The sequence below is a fragment of the Lampris incognitus genome, chromosome 16 (genome assembly GCF_029633865.1).
Source record: "Lampris incognitus isolate fLamInc1 chromosome 16, fLamInc1.hap2, whole genome shotgun sequence".
Taxonomy (NCBI): Eukaryota; Metazoa; Chordata; class Actinopteri; order Lampriformes; family Lampridae; genus Lampris; species Lampris incognitus.
The window spans coordinates 353,359-375,293 of NC_079226.1; the positions used below are offsets into that span (position 1 = coordinate 353,359).

Below are 21,935 nucleotides of genomic sequence, written 5' to 3' on the forward strand. Positions count from 1 at the left end.
CACACCAACACCAGCTGCAAAATCTACTAACAAAACAAACAACTACAGAGATGCAGAAATCATAATACTTATGGACTCAAATGGGAAATTTTTAAATGAACAACAGCTCTTCCCAAACCATAATGTTGTGAAACTTTGGTGCCCAAAAACGGAATTGGCATTTGCACTACTCAACAAAAAAAGCCTGGGTGAACCAAGTCACATAATAGTGCACACAGGCACTAATGACCTAAGGGAACAGCAGGAGAAAGTGGCAGAGTCCGTGAGGAGAGTAGCAGAGCAAGCCACCCAGACTTTCCCCTCCTCAAAAATCATCATTTCCACCATCCTGCCCAGGACTGATTTCCACCCTCAAACAATCCAATGGACCAATGCTGCCATTTCCCAAGAATGTGTTCTTATGCCCAATGTCCACATCGCACACCACCCAACACTCCACCTGGACAACCTCCATGACCATGTGCACCTCCAGAAAGGCTCAGTGGGCATACTGGCGAGGAAGCTGAAGGACATTACCTTTGGACGCTGCCCAGACAGCCCCCCTCGGATTAGCAGACGATGCTCCAGCCTTCACCCAGATGGCCTTTACGTCTCCCCCCCCAAGAGACCCCACCATGCAGCGACCACCACATCTCCAGCAGCACAGCTCCCCCAGACCCAGAGCACCGCCAATAGGACATGTGAATCCCCTGCCGAGATCCCTCCGGCCCGGCCCGGCCCTCCAGCAGCATAGCCCCCCCAGATCCAGAGCACCACCAGGAGGACATGTGTACCCCCCGCTGAGACCCCTCCAGCCCGGCCCAGCCCCCCAACAGCAGAATCAAAACCAGCAGCCCGGCCCAGCACTACTACGACGCAGCACTGAAGGGAACAGCCAGAGCTAGCAACACGGACACGGAAGAGATCAAACAGTTGCTCAGCCTCATATGCACCAGGTTGATGGGCTAAGCATAGTGAGTGCACACAGTCTGCTATAAATGCTGAACTATAAGCTGAAATATCCTAGTTCCTGTCAAACACCTGTCTTTTACACTGTTTATCTCAGTTTTAAAATGGTTAATTTGGTTTTGGTTTTTGCTCTTAAATTGATTTTACACTCATGAATGCACTATCTATTGCACTATGGCATATCCAGGGAATTAAATCACCCATATTTGGATGTAAAAGTAAGACCCTGGAGTTCAAAACTAACACAAAAGATATAGACATCATTATCCTTCAGGAGACTTGGGGTAAACCAGACTCCATCACTCACTGTCCCCCAGACTGCAAAGAAATCCTAATATCATCCACCAAACACCCCTCAATTAAACACGGACGAGATTCAGGAGGAACCAAAATTTGGCATAAGGCAGAGCTTACAAATTTTATAACAAAAGTTAAAAGGCAGAAATCACACACCTGGCTCAAAATCAAGAAAGAGAAAAAAAACACACAAAAAAGACACATTCCTCTGTGCAATCTACATTCATCCAAGTGATTACCCATACTTTGATGAGGATATCTTCTCTAACCTCCATGATGAGATCTGCAGGTTCCAGGCTCAGGGGAACATGCTGACATGTGGAGCTATGAATGCTCAAATAGGCTCCCTACCCGATTTCAACACTGACAAAGGTAATAGTCACATAATGGGTCACAATTACATTAAAAATGTCACTAATCTCCCTAGAAGCAGCTCTGACCCACAGGTAAACAGGAATGGGAAGGACCTCTTGCAGCTCTTTCCAAGCCTGGGTCTGTAGATTGTCAGTGGTAGGAGGTTACAAGGGGACTCTCAGGGAAGAGACATCTACTGCTCTCCTCTTGGCAGTAGTACTGTTGACTACATGGTCACAGACCTACTCTTCCTCTTTCAGAGCATTCACTGTTAAAGCACTAACCCCTCTGTCTGATCACAGCCAAACTAACCTATTCTTCAAAAAAACAGACACTAACCTCACCACACACACACAGCCCAGCAAGCTGTTCAACCTTCCTACATCATACAGATGGGCCCAAAACAGCACAGAAGAGTTCCAGAAAGCAACCAGCAGTCAAAACATCCAAACACCTTTCTGGACGTGACCACATACATTCACAGTAAGGAAGGTGTCAATCTAGCAGTGAAATATATTCATTACATATTTGGAAAAACTGCAAAAATACCCCAACTCAGACAATCAAAAAACAAACCACAACACCAAGAGGATAACTGGTTTGATTTGGACAGTAAAATTATTAGAAAAGAACTGAGAAAGTTATGCAATTCTAACGTATACTCAGAACCAAAAAGGCACAATATACCCGCAAAAAACTGACATTAATTGAAGAGCCCATAAACACAAACAATTTCTGGGAAAACTGGAAAAAACTCAGTAAAGGCAAACCAGAAGAATTGGCCATGCAAAGTGCAGACATATGGATTAACCATTTTAAAACATTGTACAAAACAATACCATTAAGTTCAAATTCTGACCAAAATTATATCCAAGAAAAATGACATGCACTTGAATTGGCTATAAAAGATAATCAAAACCCACTGGACTCTGGCATTACTGAGCAGGAGCTGAAGGAAAGACTTCACACTCTCAAACCAAATAAATCCAGCGGGCCTGGTGCTGTCCTACATGACATGCTGAAACACTGCAGTGAAAAAGCCCACTTGGCTCTCCTCAGATTGTTTAATTTGGTTCTGAGGGTAGGTTTCTTCCCTGATATCTGGAATCATGGACTCATTACCCCCATTTATAAAAAAAAGGTGATAAATTCGACCCCAACAACTAGCGAGGCATTTGTGTGAACAGTAAACTGGGGAAGGTTCTTTGTAGCACTATTAATGCACGACTTACAGACTTCCTTACTCAACACCATGTCTTGAGTAAAATTCAAATTGGATTCTTTCCAAACTGCAGAACGTCAGACCACATTTACACCCTACACACCCTAACTGACATACATGTTAACCAAAAAAATGAAAACACATATGCCTGCTTTATAGATTTCAAAAAGGCTTTTGATTCAATTTGGCATGAAGGTCTTTTTTATAAAGTCATTGAAAGTGGTGTAGGGGGTAAAACATACAACATAATCAAATCAATGTATACAGACAATAAATGCAGCGTCAAAACTGGCAACAAAAGAACACATTCATTCACCCAGAGATGCGGGGTAAACCAAGGTTGCAACTTAAGCCCAACTCTATTTAACATATATGTTAATGAACTGGCCATTAAGTTGGAGCAATCTGCAGCACCTGGTCTTACCCTTTATGACACAGAAAATCAAACTCCTGCTCTACACAGATGACCAGGTCCTGGTGTCACCCACTCTCCATGGGCTACAGCAGAACTTGAATCTGCTAGAACAGCTCCCAGACCTGGGCCCTGGCAGTAAACATGGATAAGACCAGAACCATGATCTTCCAAAAAAGATCCAAATCTCAGGGAACTACATCAAATCTCACTCTAGGAAACAATCCAATAGGATCATCCAATGGACTGATGAACGCATCAGCCCATTGTGTCCATATGTTAGACATTGTGTATCATGGAGCATTATGGTTTGTTACAAACTGTAGAGCCCTCACTCATCACGGTGTCCTTTACTCCAAAGTCAATTGGCCTGCTCTATCAATACGGCGACTTAGTCACTTGTATGTTTTTATCTATAAGGCCATTCTGGGTGCCCTCCCCTGTTATTTATCTATCTTTCTGTCCATAAAACATGGCACTTATGGGTTACAGTCACAGGACACCTTGCAAATGACTGTTCCTAAAGTTCGGACTGAGCTTGGCAAGAAGGCCTTTATGTTTTCTGCACCATCTGCCTGGAATAGCCTGTAGAATAGACTTAAACTCCAGGACTTGGTTACTCTGTCAGAATTTAAAGGTATGGTTAAGACATTGGAATCTGAGTCTATAGTAAATTGTAAATGTTTCAATTGATAACAGGTTTGTATCTTTTCCATTCATTTTTATGCTATTTTGCACTTTGAGCTATTCTGTTGTCTTCATGTGAGTGTGTGCTGAAACTGATGCACTGCTGCCATTCTTGGCCAGGTCTCTCTTGTAAAATAGATTTTAATCTCAATGGGACTAACCTGGTTAAATAAAGGTAAATTAAATAAATGAAATCCTCACAATACAATTATTTAGGCCGGAAAATAAGCTCCACGGGTCATTTTAATCCTGCAGTGAATGAACTGAAAGAGAAAGCACGCAGGAGTTTTTATGCCATAAAACGACAGCTTTATGCTGAAATCCCAATTAGAATTTGGCTTAAACTGTTTGAATCAGTAATTGAACCAACTGCCCTTTATGGCAGTGAAGTGTGTGGTCCACTTGCAAATCAAAACTTTACAAAATGGGACAAACACCCAACTGAAACCCTGCATGCAGAGTTTTGCAAGAACATTTTGCATGTACAAAGAAAAACAACAAACAATGCATGCAGGGCAGAATGAGGTCAACATCCATTGTTAATCACAACTCAGAAGAGGGCATCACATGTAAAAACAGTGACCCCCACTCATACCATTACAAAGCCCTGACATGCCAAGAGTTGAGCAAAGAAAAGAGTCCCCTCTGCCAGCTGGTCCTGACGCTTAGTTCACTCAACAATACTGACAAGCCACAGCCTCAAGACTTAGTTCACTCAACAATACTGACAACCAACAGCCTCAAGACTTAGTTCACTCAACAATACTGACAAGCCACAGCCTCAAGACTTAGTTCACTCAACAATACTGACAAGCCACAGCCTCAAGACTTAGTTCACTCAACAATACTGACAACCCACAGCCTCAAGACTTAGTTCACTCAGCAATACTGACAACCCACAGCCTCAAGACTCAGTTCACTCAACAATACTGACAAGCCACAGCCTCAAGACTTAGTTCACTCCACAATACTGACAATCCACAGCCTCAAGACTTAGTTCACTCAACAATACTGACAACCCACAGCCTCAAGACTTAGTTCACTCAGCAATACTGACAACCCACAGCCTCAAGACTCAGTTCACTCAACAATACTGACAAGCCACAGCCTCAAGACTTAGTTCACTCCACAATACTGACAATCCACAGCCTCAAGACTTAGTTCACTCAACAATACTGACAACCCACAGCCTCAAGACTTAGTTCACTCAACAATACTGACAACCCACAGCCTCAAGACCTAGTTCACTCAACAATACTGACAACCCACAGCCTCAAGACTTAGTTCACTCAACAATACTGACAACCCACAGCCTCAAGACTTAGTTCACTCAACAATACTGACAACCCACAGCCTCAAGACTTAGTTCACTCAACAATACTGACAACCCACAGCCTCAAGACTTAGTTCACTCAACAATATTGACAATCCACAGCCTCCAGACCAGCACACTGATACAAAATCACTTGGAGTCAACCAAATTAAAACACATTAAATGACATCACCTATTGGAACACTCAAACACAAACACAAAGCAACATGCAGTGCTATCTGGTCCTAAATAGACAGGACACACTGGCAGAATTATCTGACCAGGGTAACTGACACAAAACTGAGAACCACCTTGACAAAGTACAGACTCAGTGAGCACAGCCTGGCCATTGAAACCGGTCGCCACCAAAAAATGGTGGCTACCTGTTGATGAACAGTTGTGTCAACACTGCTCTCTTAGGGAGATGGAGACAGAGCTGCACCTCACAACCACATGTGAAAAATAGAAACACATCAGAAAAATCTACTTCCCTAAATTCAACCGCTTCTGCTCAATTTTCAACCACCTTCCTGATGAAGAAACACTCAAACTACTCTTGGGGGAAAGAGCAGAGTGCTCTACACTTGTGACACAGTTCCTTTCTGCCTGCCGCAGTCTGAGGGACAGTGAGTGATGGAACACAACCACAACACCACCACACACCTATTTATTTACACACACACACACACAAACACACACATACACACACAGAGACACACATAAATCTATTACTGTACTGATGTTATACTCTGTGTGTGTGTGTGTGTGTGTGTGTGTGTGTGTGTGTGTGTGTGTGTGTGTGTGTGTGTAAATAATCTAACATTAGCATTAGTTACATTTATAATAAAAATTAAAAATTAAAATAAATAAAGTATATGTATATATATGTGTGTGTGTATGTATGTATATATATACACACACACACACACACACACACACACACACCACAAATACATCTGTTAGTGTTAATGTTCATTTACTGTGCAATCTTTAAAGTTAATTACTACCACTTATTGTTATTTCTACTTTGTTTTTCAATGTACACACATTTTAATGTGTCAAAAGCTTTGGACACACACATGAACAATTTGTCATGCCAATAAAGCCAACTGAATTGAATTGCGAGGCAGACAGAGAGAGAGGGAGAAAGAGAGACAGAGAAAGGCAGACAGACAGAGAGAGGCAGAGAGAAAGAGAGACAGAGACACAGAGAGAAAGAGAGGCAGAGAGACAGACAGAGAGAGAGAAAGGGAGAAAGAGACAGACAGACCGAGAGAGAGAGAGAGAGAAAGAGAGAGAGACAGACCGAGAGAGAGAGAGAGGCAGACAGACAGAGAGAGAGAGAGACAGACCGAGAGAAAGAGAGACAGAGAGAGAGGCAGACAGACAGAGAGAGGCAGAAAGAGAGACAGAGACACAGAGAGAAAGAGAGACAGACAGAGAGAGAGAGAAAGGGAGAAAGAGAGACAGACAGACCGAGAGAGAGACAGAGAGAGAGAGAGAGAGAGAGAGAGAGAGAGAGAGAGAGAGAGAGAGAGAGAGAGAGAGAGAGAGAGAGAGAGAGAGAGAGAGAGAGAGAGAGAGAGAGGCAGAGGGAGCTGGCCCCGGCCCTCAGCTCACACATAGGACAGGCTCTGAGAGAGAGATGTCTCTTCTGGATGGAGAACAGCAAAGACGCATCCTAGACAAACGTCTTCATCTTACTGCACATCAGAAACAGAGTTGGTGACATAAAAGGTGCAAGATGTTTACATAGCCTAAATACATAGGACATTTATTTTCTAATTTCCCCCCTACTGATAGCAGAACCGTTAACGTTGGAGACTATCAGTACTACAGTATTTAATAATTTAGCACCGGTGCCCATTTAATACCGGGTTTTTGGTACCCATCCCAGAGGCGACTCTATACTTTCCCTCCCTGTAGGCGTGTAGTCAAGTGGTAGTCAGTGTCTATACTGCCCAGCTTTTGTACAATTGTACTCAGTGGGAAGCAGCATGCATCATATATTGATCTCAGTATGACTGACTATGGAGACCTGTCAGAATGTAGATAACAGTGCTTGCCAGTTTATCCTTATTCACCACTCTTGTAAGGTATACTGTAGTTCCCATACAGCAATCTACCTCTAACTAGGCTACTTCGATGTGCCAAGACTTGCTTATCCCTGCTAGTATTTGGCAAAATGCATGTTTCAATGGTAACGGGTGTCACATCGGAGACAGAGAAAGAGGATGTATGGATTGAGATCGTACTAACATACAGGATGAAACAGTGTCAGACAGTTTACTCACAATTCACTTCTTTCAATAACTTCTAAAAAAAAACGTCATGAGAGCAGAGATCCACAAACTTTCTATCTCACGCTGTGTCCAGATTAACTGATTCAACTTTCTGTGACTTCTAGCTCACCTTCTTAAGGAATATCTACCTAACTGTCATTGGGAGCACCCTCTATGTGATGTTCAGAGGGAGCACCTCTTTATATTACCTTCTTAGGGAGCACCCGGACAGTGCCGCTGGACTGCAGGGCCACCTGCTTGGCCACGTTCTTCAGCTGTTGTGATGCATTATTCTGAGCCTTGGGACTCGCTGTCACTTCGGCGTGGCTGCTGTTCAGCGTGTATAAACTGCTTTCATCCACTGTGGTCAACACCTGGGGCTCCGCTGCTTTAAGCGCTGCTTGGCTCTGCGGGGGGACTTGCATGGTGCATGCTTGCTGCTGTTGCTGGGATTTAGTGACCTGATCTATAACTTGCTGCAGTTCGTTTGGGGCCAGCGCTGCATTGGGGACAAACTGGGTCGTGGTGGCCGGGATGGATTTGACGACCTGGTTTTGCTCGAACAGACGAGCGGCCTCGGTTTCAGAGACTTGGACGATCTGTTGTTTTGTCAACTGCTCAACCAGAGCCTGGTGCTCCTCTGTCGTCAGACCTGAACCCTCTACCAAACTGCCGTCCGGCTGAAGGTAAATGATGGTGGTGTTGGGTGACAGAGCGTTCACTACGTCAGCACTAATGGTGGTGTACTCCGTGCCAGCTGAAGTGCCAATGAAAATATTCTGTTCAACCTGCTCACCGGCCACCATCTGGGAAACCACTTGGCACTCTGGTTTGGACACACAACTCTGAAGGAAATCTGTCACCGTTATTTCAGTGGCGGACGTTTCGGCGATCTTCTCTCCAGTTGGGTTCTGGTTCATCAATTCGTCCCCTTGCACGGCGGAAATGTCATCTTTCGATGCTGAGCCAGAAGCACAGGCAATCTGTGTGATGGTCCCGGAGCTGTCGCCCACCACTGTTAGTGTGTTTGTCAGTTTGTTCTCATCTTCGTTGTCCGCCATTTTGGTGTATCAGCTAGCTACCAGTGTAGCAAAGCTAAAATACAGGAGCAAGTCGATGGATAAGATAACCTGAACGCTGATCAGATCTAACGAACCAAATGTGTCCCTGTAAACGTTGTGAGCAATGATCAATAAAGTACACTACAGCAGTACGAGAAAATATTAAGTAGTTCGGTAAAATCACGATAAAGTAACGGTTGAAGATATGAGTTTTAAACTAGCCTAGCATTTTCCCTCTACAGAATCGGCACTGGGTAATTCCTGGAGTGGAGTCAGTACATACTGGAATGACTGTGGTCTTCCGGAGCCCGGAGTGGCTTCTGGGATAAAACGTGGAGGCCAAGATTGACAACAGACTTAAAAAAGCCTTGTTCAAACGTGTAGGTTTAGTTGGAGTTCCCAAGACAAAGGTTATTCTTTTGTCAAAACAATAACGTGACTTTGTTAAGTAATTCCAGTTTCATTTATTGTTATCATAGATAACAGCAAGGAGTACTTTACACCGAAACAGACTTGAGAACTTCCATACAGTGCAAATGGCAGGAGAAAAGGCACAACCTATCTTCAAAATAAGGATAAAAGGGGATAATGTATCGATAATGTATCGTTATCACCGATTACAGCAAGGAATATTTACAACGAAACACAGACTGGCAGGGCAAACGACACAACATAGTTTGAAAATAAGGTTAAAAGGGAAAAACAAACATAAAAGAATAATGAAAAGTACTCTATCTAAATTACATGCACATCATCGTACCAAAATATTAGTGGAAAAACAGTGGTCAAAAAGAAGAAAAGCAAAAACAGGGTGGGGTGTTGTGTACAGTTCCAATGATGGAGAGATGGGGCAGAGTGTAGCAGTCCACAATGATACAATGGTATAATAATAATAATAATAATAACCATTAAATTTATATGGGGGACTTGTATGCACAATTAAATGATTTATACCAATGATGAGCACATGGCTACAATTTGATAAAACATGCATGTTTCAGTTATAGTATAGTATCGATTCATTTTTAGTTATAATTGGCTTTTTTTCTCCAATTTTACATGAGCTGGTAGGTTTTATTTATGTGGCCTGTTTTTTTAATTAAAATTATATTAACTGATTCAGGTCTGATAAAAACACTTTTACTTCTCTGCTTTGTGACGACAATCTAATGGCAGCATTGTCTTGGTAATGCAGGGCATCAGACCCACTGTCAGCGTGACGCCGTTGGTTGAGGTCTATGTGACAGTGGTGACCTGGGAGGTGTAGTATTTGTAGTCCATTAGGTGTGAGACTTTGTAGTCCGTTAAGTGTGATGAATTGTACGGTAGAGGTTCAGAGCAGGTGCTCAGCAGCGCTTCTCTACCGCCTAGAAAAGTGCTAGGACTTTTGCGCTGTATTTCTAATAACTGGCTCCATGTATGTTAAACTGCATGTGTTTTATATGTACAGAGCACCGTCTCTTTGTGTAGAGGTGAGGAAGAGTACATCGCTTGCAGTGCCTTGGCACCGTCTCTCTATGTAGAGGTGAGGAAGAGTACATCGCTTGGCGTGCCTTGGCACCGCATGGGGGGGCTCTAACACGCATCTTATTAGTTTGGCGCTGGTCCCGCTGAGCAGACTACAGCAGGGCCAGTGTCAAAAGGAACAACATGGTGCCTGCTTGAGGTTACTGAAATTGCTAATGATGGTTACTGAAATTGCTAATGATGTTACAAACGACACAAAGGTGATTAACAAAGGTGATTAAAATCATAACATAAGCTGACGGCGTGATAAATAGTTTACACACCCTATTCGCTAGGATAAGCTACAGTACGCCATGGCTCCGCTCCGCTTCGGGTTTTACCAACGCCCAGCAGGATCCCCTAATAGTGTATCCGGTTCCTGTCGTTCGTTTGAATCCCGTTACAATCGAAGATTACAAAAAACATTAACATGTGTTATACACAATCTTTTTGTCGACTGTTGTTGTGGGTAAAGTTCAAAATGTATGTACCAGTATACTATAAACAGTAAGCTGAGATGGAAAGGGAGGTATTTGGAAATACGGCGACTTTTGTCGTGTCATGACGAGTCGATGAGAGGCGCTGCTGAGCTGCGACGGGTTGTTGTCGTCAGGCGGAGGCGAGGCGAGGAAGAAGCGGGCCAACATGTCAGAGCAGTGCGATGATGTGTGGAAACCGCCGCTCCATCTGGAATAGCAGCGCCGAATAGACGACTTGTTCTGTACGTGTGTGTAAAATACGGCTTATTGGTTCATTAGCGCGTTAGCTTGTTGAAACGCTTCCCTGGCACTTGCTAATGACATGCTATGTGGGATTGTTATTACTGGTGGGCAGTCTTCTCCTTCCCAGTGAGCTTTTCGATGAGCACGCCAACCTCTCCACTGGGCTATATGTGCATTGCGTGAGGATGAGATAAACTGGCGTCATTGCCCTTGCTGATGAGCTTTTAGCAAGGCGTGATTTTCAGCAACTAACCGGAGGTTCGTGTCAGTCTTAAGGGTAAAGATTGTTCTTCCTCTGGTTTGTCACATAGCGTTAATAACAATGCTGCCTGTGGATCAGTGTTGATTTTTCGCACTAGCTAGTAGGGCTTACGTTGAAAACAGAGCTAGTTCTTCGGGGTTTTTTTTACTCGTGTTTAAAGAAATGTATTGTCTTCCAGCGTAGTCATGGCGACCCAGACACCTCTGTCGGTTCTGCGGGAGTTCTGCCCGCTTTATTACCTGCTCAATGCCATCCCAGCTAAGGTACTGCTCTGTCACATTCCCTGAAAATCACGTTCTCATGAGAAGAAGAGTATTGCCTTTCACAATGAATAGTGATGGTGATTATGGTTTCTGTAATGGTGCAGGTCCAGAAGGGGTTCCGGTCCGTTTTGGTCTACTTGACCGCTCTGGACAGCAGCACAGACTACATCGCTGTGGGCAGTAGCATTGGAATGCTCTATCTCTACTGCCGCAGACTGGGTCAGATGAACAAGTATAACCTGGAGGTTAGCTCTTCTCTTCTCTTCTCTCTTCTCTTCTCTTCTTCTCTCGATACGTCTTGGAGTAGCCAGATCATTGAGAAAGTAGCCATCTAGTGGGGTCTAGCTGCACATTCCTCCAGATGAACTTGTTGGACACAGGCGTCCAATGCAATGTTTTAAAACACTAAGCGGTAGTATGTGTTCTCTAGGCCAATTTGGAAGGAATGTTGTGTAGGGATGCACAGACAGGAAACATTTACCTGACATTGCCGACTGCTAAATCAAATTTTCTATGTAAATAAACACGAGTTTGTTCACATTCATAATTTCACTTGTACAGACTGAGTATGTTTTTAGAACTCAATGAAAAGTTGACAAAAGTTATTTCCTTCAAAGATCCTCAAAAAATCTTAAATTTTAATATTTACAAGGCTACAATGTTTACATTACCTTATGATGATCATAGTGCTTATTATTGTTGTTATGCTTCTGTTGACAGATGTCTGCACTATAAAAAGTGATTTCATTCAGAGTAAAAAAAAACCAAAACATGCTAACAGCCCTGAAATTACCATTAGCCTTAGTTAGCCAGCTAGTATCTCCTGCTGTACACTTCCATGCTCGTGGCGTGTTATTGTTATGGTACAAGGATCCACTTTGCAAGTAGTGCTACTTAGCCAAAAACTCTGCAGTTAATCTGTAATCATTTGTTGGTCATCACAGAATATCATTTAACTCATCTTTGATTCAGTTTAAAAACAAATTAATACCAAGGTAATTGCGTCCATTACTTTCAGTAGTCTTTTGGTAACATTGTGAGTAACCAAAAAATGGTCAACTATAATCACTTGCCCCTTTAACTGAGTACTCAGGTTTACTCAACGTGAATAGACATTCTCTTGTTGAAAGTAAGTTGAAAGTTGAAAGTCTTTACATGCTTAAAGCTAATTGGTCAGATGATTATCTACAGCTAGAGATAACTGGCAAACTGACAGAATAATTTCAAGATTGAGTGTTCAATGCAAAAGTAAATAACTCACGGGCTGACCATAGATTAAAGGAAAGTTCTGTTTTTTACAACCTGTGTTTTATTTTTGTTGTTTTTGCCATCCTGTATATCAGTTATGTTATGGTTTTACTCACCAGCTTCATTTTGGAGATTTTTTACTCAGGGCCACTGCTCTACTTAACTGGTCTACTTGTCAGAGAAATTAACATGTACTCAGACAACGGGAATATCATCAAGATGGTGCCACAGACCTAGCCTCAGTTTTGTGCTCTCTTGTACTTTTTCCTGTTTTTGTTTATTTGTTTAGGTTCCAACACCCACTCACTGATCACATAAATCAGGGAAGAACTTTTAAGCCCCCGACTGTCCACTGGACAAACTAAACAGACTTTTTTACTGACGTAAATTGAATTGAACATTTTAAAAAAAGTCTTGCCGAGGTCTTGATCGTTACAGCCCTGTGCGGACTACCCCGAAGATGCTGAAGGGGTAGTCCGCTGCAACAGCGGGGATTTAGAACCACCCTCCTGTCAATCCACCTGGTGAATGTCCACTCTCTGGCCAACATGATGGACAAACTGCTGCTCCTAAATGGAAAAAACTCGGACTTTTCTAGATCTGCCACTCTGTGTCTCACTGAAACCTGGCTTTGTGAGTTTATCATGGACAGTACACTCCATCCGCTGCGGTTCCAACCCCTTTGTGCGGATCGCGAAACTGAACATAAATAAATGAAGGTTGGTGTATGGGTGTCACAGTGTTGAAGAAACCATGCAACCTTCACTTAGAGACCTTTTTCATTGACTGTAAGCCATTATATTCACCACGGGAATGTTCATCATTTATTCTGGTTGATGTCTATATCCCACCCCAGGCCTGTGTTAAAGAGGCATTAAGGGGGCCCCGGTGGATCACCTGGTAGAGTAGTACCACATAAGTTCGAATCCGGCCCAGGCCCTTTGCTGCATGTCATCCCTTCTTTCTCCCCTGCTTTTCCTGTCTCTCTACTATCACTATCCAGTAAATGTGGAAAATACCAAAAAAAAAAAAAAAAAAGGCATTAAAACCCCTGACTGATCAAATTACAAACATGGAGTGCAATTATCCAGACTCCCTACTCATTATTCTTGGGGATTTAACAGAGTAAACCTCAGCCATGAACTGCCAAAATACAGATAGCATGTTAAATGTCCCACCAGAGACAAAAACACTCTGGATCATTGCTACACAATATTAAAGGGCACTTATCACTCTGTCCCCCATGCAGCCCTGGGCCTCTGTGATCCCTGTCTGATTCATCTTATCCCAACCTACAGGCAGAAACTAAAATCTGTAAACCCTGTGGTCAAAACTGTGAGGAAATGGACCAATGAGTCAAAACTGGAGTTCCAGGCCTGCCTCAGCTGCACTGACTGGAGTGTTTTTGAGGCTGCATCTACAGACCTGGAAGAACTTACTGACACTGTGACATCTTATGTCAGCTTTTGTGAGGACATGTGTGCCCATCAAAACCTTCTGTACCTTCAACAACAATAAGCCCTGGTTCTCAGCTAAACTCAGGCAGCTTCATCAGGCCAAAGAGGACGCCTACAGGGGTGGAGATAGGATCTGGTACAACAAAGCCAGAAATACACTCACATAGGAGATCAGAGTGGTAAAAAGGTGCTACTCTGAAAAGCTGAAAAACAGATTTTCTGCTAATGACCCAGCATCAGTCTGGAGAGGTTTGAAAGATATTACCAACTACAGGAGACCATCATCCCACACTGCAGGAAACCATCAACTGGCTGACAACCTAAATGGGTTTTACTGCAGGTTTGAAAAGCAAACTTTCACTGCCCTCACCCTCTCCAGCCACAACACACAACCAACTGCACTCCCTGCCAGCCCCTCTCCCCTCCCCACCGAACCCCCACCCGCACTCAGGATCTGTGTCCAGGACATGCGTCAGCTCTTCCAGAGACAGAAGACCAGGAAGACACCTGGCCCAGATGGTGTGTCACCCTCCTGTCTGAAAGTATGTGCTGACCAGCTGGCCCCCATTTTCACTCTGATCTTCAACAGATCACTGGAGTTGTGTGAAGTCCCCCCCTGCTTTAAGAGCTCCACTATCATCCTGGTCCCCAAGAAACCCCGTATCACAGGATTAAATGACTCCAGGCCCATTGCCCTTATATCTATAGTCATGAAATCCTTGGAGAGACTGGTGTTGGCCCACCTGAAGAAAATCACAGGCCCCCTGCTCGACCCCCTGCAGTCTGCCTACCAAGCAAACAGGTCAATGGATGATGCAGTCAACATGGGATTGCACTACATCCTCCAACACCTCGACTCCCCAGGGACATACGCAAGGGTCCTGTTTGTGGACTTCAGCTCAGCGTTCAACACCATCGTCCCAGATATCCTCCATTCCAGACTCGCCCAGCTCACTGTACCAGCCCCATGTGCCAGTGGATTGACAACTTCCTGACAGACAGGAGGCAGCTGGTGAGGCTGGGGAAAATCACATCCAGCACCTGGACAATCAGCACTGGCGCCCCTCAGGGATGTGTGCTCTCTCCTCTACTCTTCTCCCTCTACACAAATGACTGCACCTCAGGTGACCTGTCTGTTAAACTCCCGAAGTTTGCAGATGACACAGCCCTCTCCAGGATGGTGACGAGTCTGCATAAAGATGGGAGGTTGATCAGCTGGCCCTCTGGTTCGGCCATGACAACCTGGAGCTGAACACGCTCAAAACAGTAGAGATGACAGTGGACTTCAAGAGGAGCCCCCCAACACTGCCCCTTCGCCATACTCAACAGCATGGTATCTCTGGTGAAAACTTACAGACTTGGGCGTCCGGGTGGCGTGGCGGTCTATTCCGTTGCCTACCAACACGGGGATCACCGGTTCGAATCTCTGTGTTACCTCCAGCTTGGCCGAGCATCCCTGCAGACACAATTGACCATGTCTGCGGGTGGGAAGCCAGACGTAGGTATGTGTCCTGGTCGCTGCACTAGCGCCTCCCCTGGTCGGTCGGGGCACCTGTTCGGGTGGAGGGGGAACTGGGGGGAATAGCGTGATCCTCCCACATGCTACGTCCCCCTGGCGAAACTCCTCACTGTCAGGTTGAAAGAAACGGGTGGCGACTCCACGCGTAATGGAGGAGGCATGTGGTAATCTGCAGCCCTCCTTGGATCGGCAGAGGGGGTGGAGCAGAGACCGGGACGGTTTGGAAGAGTGGGGTAATGGCTGGATACAAGTGGGGAGAAAAAGGGGGGGGGGGTTAAAAAAAAAACCTAAAAAAAAACCTTACCATTTCTGGGTTCCACAATCTCCCAGGACCTAAGGTGGGCATCCAGCAATCATCAAAAAGGTCCAGCAGAGGATGTACTTTCTCCACCAGGTCAGGACGTTCAGCCTGCCTCAGGAACTATTGATTCAGTTCTAGACTTTAATAATCCAGTCTGTCCTCTGCACATCCATCACTGTCTGGTTTGGTTGGACCACCGAACATGACAGGGACAGACTACAACGGACAGTTAGGTCTGCAGAGAAGATCATTGGTGCCAACCTGCCCTCCACTCAGGACTGATAGACCTTCAGACTCAGGAAACGAGCAGGCAACATCACTGCAGACCCATCACACCCTGGTCACAACCTGTTCCAACTCCTCCCCTCTGGCAGACGCTACAGAGCACTGTACCCCAAAACAACCAGATGTAAAAAGTTTATTTCCGCGGACTGCCATTCAAATGAACTGTAATATACTGTACTGTACATGTTGTATATAATATATGCTGTATATACTGTACTGTACATGTTGTATATACTGTACTGCACATGCTGTATATACTACGTTGTATATACTGTGCTCTACATGTTGTATATACTACATGTTGTACATACTGTACTGTACATGTATGTACTACATGTTGCATATACTGTACTGTACATGTTGTACACACTGTACTGTACATGTTGTATATACTGTACTGTACATTGTACATATACTGGTACACTCAGCATTTCTGATATATTCTCTGCACCACTGCACTTTATCCCCTCTTATTTCTCCTGTATAAGTCAGTCCTTGTGTATATATGTAAAGATTGTTGTGCTGTAGTGTTGTTATTCTGTTAAGTACACTGAGAGAGCCACGACACCAGAGTCACATTCCATGTATGTGCAAACCTACATGGCCAGTAAATGTGGTTCTGATTCTGATTCTGACAAGAAGCCTTGAGGGCTTGTTAGACATATGCTGCTGGCTCTTCTTGCAAGCGTTGATTTGTGTTTGTGATGTTGTGATGCCATGATGTTTTGTTTGTTGGAAAATAAACCAGACTGAAGTATATTACTTTGAAATCACAAAATAACGGTGCAAACAATTGTGGAGGTCATGTCATGAGTTTAAAAGAAAGATGCCATGTAGTTTTTCCTCCTCTACATTAATTATCGTTAGTTAGAGGGCCCAGATGAGCAATGAGGCGGCACCCGATTTAACTGGCTAAACAGCTGACCAGCGGAGAGAAGAGCTGGTGATCTAACTGGCTAAACAACTGACCAGCGGAGAGAAGAGCTGGTGATCTAACTGGCTAAAGAATTGACCAGCGGAGAGAAGAGCTGATGATCTAACTGGCTAAACAACTGACCAGCGGAGAGAAGAGCTGGTGATTTAACTGGCTAAACAACTGACCAGCGGAGAGAAGAGCTGGTGATTTAACTGGCTAAACAACTGACCAGCGGAGAAAAGAGCTGGTGATTTAACTGGCTAAACAACTGACCAGCGGAGAGAAGAGCTGGTGATTTAACTGGCTAAACAGCTGACCAGCGGAGAGAAGAGCTGGTGATCTAACTGGCTAAACAACTGACCAGCGGAGAGAAGAGCTGGTGATCTAACTGGCTAAAGAATTGACCAGCGGAGAGAAGAGCTGATGATCTAACTGGCTAAACAACTGACCAGCGGAGAGAAGAGCTGGTGATTTAACTGGCTAAACAACTGACCAGCGGAGAGAAGAGCTGGTGATTTAACTGGCTAAACAACTGACCAGCGGAGAGAAGAGCTGGTGATTTAACTGGCTAAACAACTGACCAGCGGGGAGAAGAGCTGGTGATTTAACTGGCTAAACAACTGACCAGCGGAGAGAAGAGCTGGTGACTACCAGAGCAGAGGGCCCATCACTCACTGGCGGCAAACTATCAAGACCACAATCTGTGTTTTCAGCACTGGCCCTAGATCACCAGGCAGTCCTTATTCACTTAGTCTGGAACTCTGTGTGTGTGTGTGTATAGGGGAAGTGTGAGGCCATCACAGCTGTGAAGCTCCTGAGCTGTTTTGATGACCTGGTTGCAGTAGGAACAGCATCGGGCAGAGTGGCTCTCTTCCAGCTCGTGTCCCAACTTCCTGGCAGGAATAAACAGGTTACTACGTCCACACACACACACAAGTGCACACATACACAAGCGCACATACATCAAGTGTGCCTTCTACTTGCCATTTTACAGGACATTCGGTGTAAGGGTTTATAGTTTAATGAAGCAGAAAACACAAAGGCAGCAGCTAACAGGCATTTCTGAGGTTGTGACAAGGCGATAGCAGCCGCACTTTCTATTCTCTTGGCCTCATATCTGGAAATAATACTCTCTGTCCCCCTCTTTCTGTCCCCCCTTCCCTTTGTGTAGCTGAGGCGTTTCGATGTGGTTGGACTCCATAAGAGCACAGTAACCGCTCTGGTGTGGAGTGCCAATGGCATGAAACTGTTTTCTGGAGATGATAAAGGCAGGGTGGTTTTCTCTTCTCTGGACCTTGACCAGGTAACACAATGCAGCACAGCCCAATCCAGCAGAGCAAAACACAGCCTGATCCAACACAACACAATGTGGCACAGTACAATGCAACACAACATAACACAATAAAACACAGCAATGCAACACAACAATGCCATCTAGTGTAAAGTAGGTTAAGTTTGAGGTCAACATTTGCCACGCCAAGTTAATGTCAAGGTACAATGGCTTGTGGGTTCCTGCATGGCTCTTTTTAGTACCAGTGCTGTATGAACTGTCAGATGAGTTACTCTGAAACCTTTTGAAATCTGTACAGTTCATATCTGCCCCCTTTTACCTCTTTGAGCTGTTTTTGATGGCTGGCCTGCGGAGAGCTGGATGTCCTTTACATGTGTGACAAAGTTCTCTGACACAGACATGGAGAGCGATGGCAGGTAAAGAGTCAGCAGCCAGTTTATTGTAAACAATGAATAAAAACACCAGAGTTCAAATAGCTTTGTTAAAACCAAGACATCTACAGAGTTTTGCTGGGAGAGAGCTGCTGTGGCTCCGGCTCTCCTCGCCCTGGTGTTTCATCACTGGTGTGGCCGCTGTTTTAACCTTTCCCAAGCCAATTAGACTGACTGGAGACAGCTGCAGCTGCATCCCACTCTGCTACAATGTGACAGACCACTTCAGCTGCACGTGGGACACAGCTGAATGTGAACTCAGTACTGTGATTCTTAACACTCAAACATACCATCAGAACTTATACAAAGGCATGAAAAACTCTTTTATTGCCCACTGTCCTTCACATACACACCTTATGTCTCAGTTATCCAAAAAGTCCTACTCCTTCTGTTCATCTACACTGATGAAGTTTTGAACAGGAGGGGTCATTCAGGGCTCATAGCTTTCACCTGAATTCGCCTGGTCTGCTTAGTTTTATGTCTTGTGTATTTATTATGTGACACAACAACATCACAGCCTTACTCTGTAGTGCAATACATGCAACTCAATTCTCACTCATGGTCAGAGCTCAGTCCAATCCTGTCCTGTGCCCTGCAGGGAGTCTGTAAGCCAGTGGTGCTACTGGAGGAGCCCTGTGGAATTGTACAATTAGATTACTGCCAGAAAGTCCTGTTGGTCTCAACCCAGCAGAGATCCCTACTCTTCTCCACACATGAACAAACCCTGCAGCAGTTGGGCACCAAGCCCAGGAAGAGGTAGGATCATTTCACCAAATACAACGATACAACATATAATTATATGTTGTATAATGTGTATTATAATCACACAATGTACATCATATAACATATAACACACACTACAACATAACAATTTACAATATGTACCATATAGACCAGGGGTGGGCAATCTTATCCAGAAAGGGCTGGTGTGAGTGAAGGTTTTTGTTCCAACCAAGCAATTACACACCTGTGTCTCCTAATCAAGTTCCTCAACAAAGATTCTACTGGTTGATTAGTGGGCTCAGGTGTGTATCTGCTTGGTTAGAACAAAAACTTTCACCCACACTGGCCCTTTTTGGATAAGATTGCCCACACCTGATATAGACAGTATAACAAGTAATATACTGGTTTTCAGCCAGGTTACCATGAACTCAAGGCTTATAGGGTAATTCCACTTTAACACAGAACCGATTCTAACCTATTCTAGCCTAATCTAACTCAGCATTTTGGCAGGCAAGTAGAACTTAAAATCATTAACATACCAATTAAACATAGCTGATCTGAGACTATGCACCAATCAGCCAAAACTACTGACCGGTAAGTGAATAACATTGATTATCTCATTACAATGGCACCTGTCAAGGGGTGGGATAGATTGTTATTCATCTGTCGCAGTGACGAGGACCATCTAGTCATCCTGTGATGTATGACTGATGACTTGTGCAATGATTAAAGTGAGGAAGAGTTGCGCATCATCAACCCCATTCTCACCCGAGACCTACTACTACCAATGGCAAGACTAGCGAGACAACTGGCAGTGGAGATGGATGCAGATTTTTCCTCAGGGTTTCTTCCCGAAGCCTTTCCCGTAGATGAGTATACCCACAAGGCAGCGGAGGTTTTAAGTCAGAGTTTGTCTTCTCCTAGATGAACCGCCTGACAGGCTAACGAGCTTCATCTACCCTGGTTTGAAATCAGAGTTGTCCTTCTCCTAGATTGGCTGCCAACCAAGGCTAACGAGTCCAATCGATCCACCCGGTTGTCATAATAACCAATGTCTTCTCTGGGCACCTACTGATACAGACAAAGAACTCCCAGATCGTGTGAAGAAAAAGGTTTAATAGTGGACGCTGGTCTTGCCGGTCTGAATGGTCTCACTGGCGTGTGGAAATCCAAAATGGAGGCTGGGAGTTGGAGAGACACCAGGTAGGACGAGAGGCTGGTCAAGCAGGGCAGAGCTGGGTCTTGGGTCAGGACGGCTGGAGACAGAGCAGGAGCAGGAATGGAAGCTGGAGCTGATGATCACAACACAGAAAGGGAGTACGAAGAGCACACGGCTGGCACAGAGATAAACGCAAACAAAGAGCCAATGCAACTATACCACAAAGGTAAGCAGACGATCTGGTGACGAGTGGTAGAATGCACCAGATTTTATGGACCAGGAGAGTAGGTGACTGATGAGGCTTGATAGAAGACAGGTGTGCAGGTGATTAGCTCCAGCCCCACCCAGCTCCCGGCCAACCTCCAGACAGACAAAAGGGGGAGGGACCAGCAGCGCAGACAACAAGGAGGAAAACAGGGAGAAAACACTAGGAACCCTGACACCGGTTATACCGCCGGGAACCCGGTCACCCCCACAGCAGACTTTGTGAAAACAGGAGGTACCATGAGAAGGTGCTGCTGTGGACACATTTGTGTAGGAGCGCCATATGTATGCTAAGGTCCTGATGGACCCGCGACGATCACTACACCAGGAAGCGAGAGGCCACTGCACCACTTCGCATTCCTTTTGGCAAGTAGGACATCTGGCCCAATACTCGCCACCTTGTGACCTCCCTGGGATATATTAGGCAGCAAGTGAACAGTCCATTCCTGAAGTTGATGTGTTGGAAGCAGGAAAAATGGGCAAGCATAAGGATCTGAGCAACTTTGACAGGGGTCAAATTGTGATGGCAGACAACTGGGTCAGAGCATCTCAAAACAGAAGGTCGTGTGGGGTGTTCCTGGTATGCAGTGGTCAGTACCTACCAAAAGTGGTCCAAGGAAGACAATCGGTGAACCAGCTACAGGGTCATGGGTACCTAAGGCTCACTGATGCGTGTGGGGAGTGAAGGATGGGCCATCTGGTCCAATCCCAAAGAACTACTGTAGCTCAAATTGCTGAAAAGTTCATGTTGGCTATGATAGACAGGTGTCAGATCACACAGTGCATCACAGCTTGCTGTGTATGGGACTGCATAGCTGCAGACCAGTCAGAGTGCCCATGATGACTCCTGTCCACCACCAAAAGCACCTACAATGGGCATGTGAGCATCAGAACTGGACCTTGGAGCAATGGAGGAAGGCGGCCTGGTCTGATGAATCACTTTTTCGTTTACATCAGCGGTGGCTAACCATGTGCCATGGAGAGCCATGTGTATGCAGGTTTTCATTCCAACT

The 21,935-nt window shown here is 44.8% G+C and overlaps 2 protein-coding genes across 2 annotated transcripts in view; one reads left to right on the plus strand and one right to left on the minus strand.

The window, feature by feature from the left end:
* znf839 (zinc finger protein 839) overlaps positions 1 to 8,791 on the minus strand; it is a 61,703-nt gene extending 52,912 nt beyond the window's left edge. Inside the window, exon 1 of the mRNA XM_056295855.1 lies at positions 7,724 to 8,791. Within this exon, the coding sequence (XP_056151830.1) occupies positions 7,724 to 8,575 (852 nt within the window). The 5' untranslated portion in view covers positions 8,576 to 8,791. The remainder of the gene's footprint in view (positions 1 to 7,723) is intronic.
* Positions 8,792 to 10,756: 1,965 nt separating this feature from the next.
* tecpr2 (tectonin beta-propeller repeat containing 2) overlaps positions 10,757 to 21,935 on the plus strand; it is a 152,072-nt gene continuing 140,893 nt past the window's right edge. Inside the window, exons 1-6 of the mRNA XM_056295835.1 lie at positions 10,757 to 10,802; positions 11,244 to 11,328; positions 11,433 to 11,573; positions 17,836 to 17,964; positions 18,226 to 18,357; positions 19,375 to 19,532. Coding sequence (XP_056151810.1) covers positions 11,251 to 11,328; positions 11,433 to 11,573; positions 17,836 to 17,964; positions 18,226 to 18,357; positions 19,375 to 19,532 — 638 coding nt within the window. The 5' untranslated portion in view covers positions 10,757 to 10,802; positions 11,244 to 11,250. The remainder of the gene's footprint in view (positions 10,803 to 11,243; positions 11,329 to 11,432; positions 11,574 to 17,835; positions 17,965 to 18,225; positions 18,358 to 19,374; positions 19,533 to 21,935) is intronic.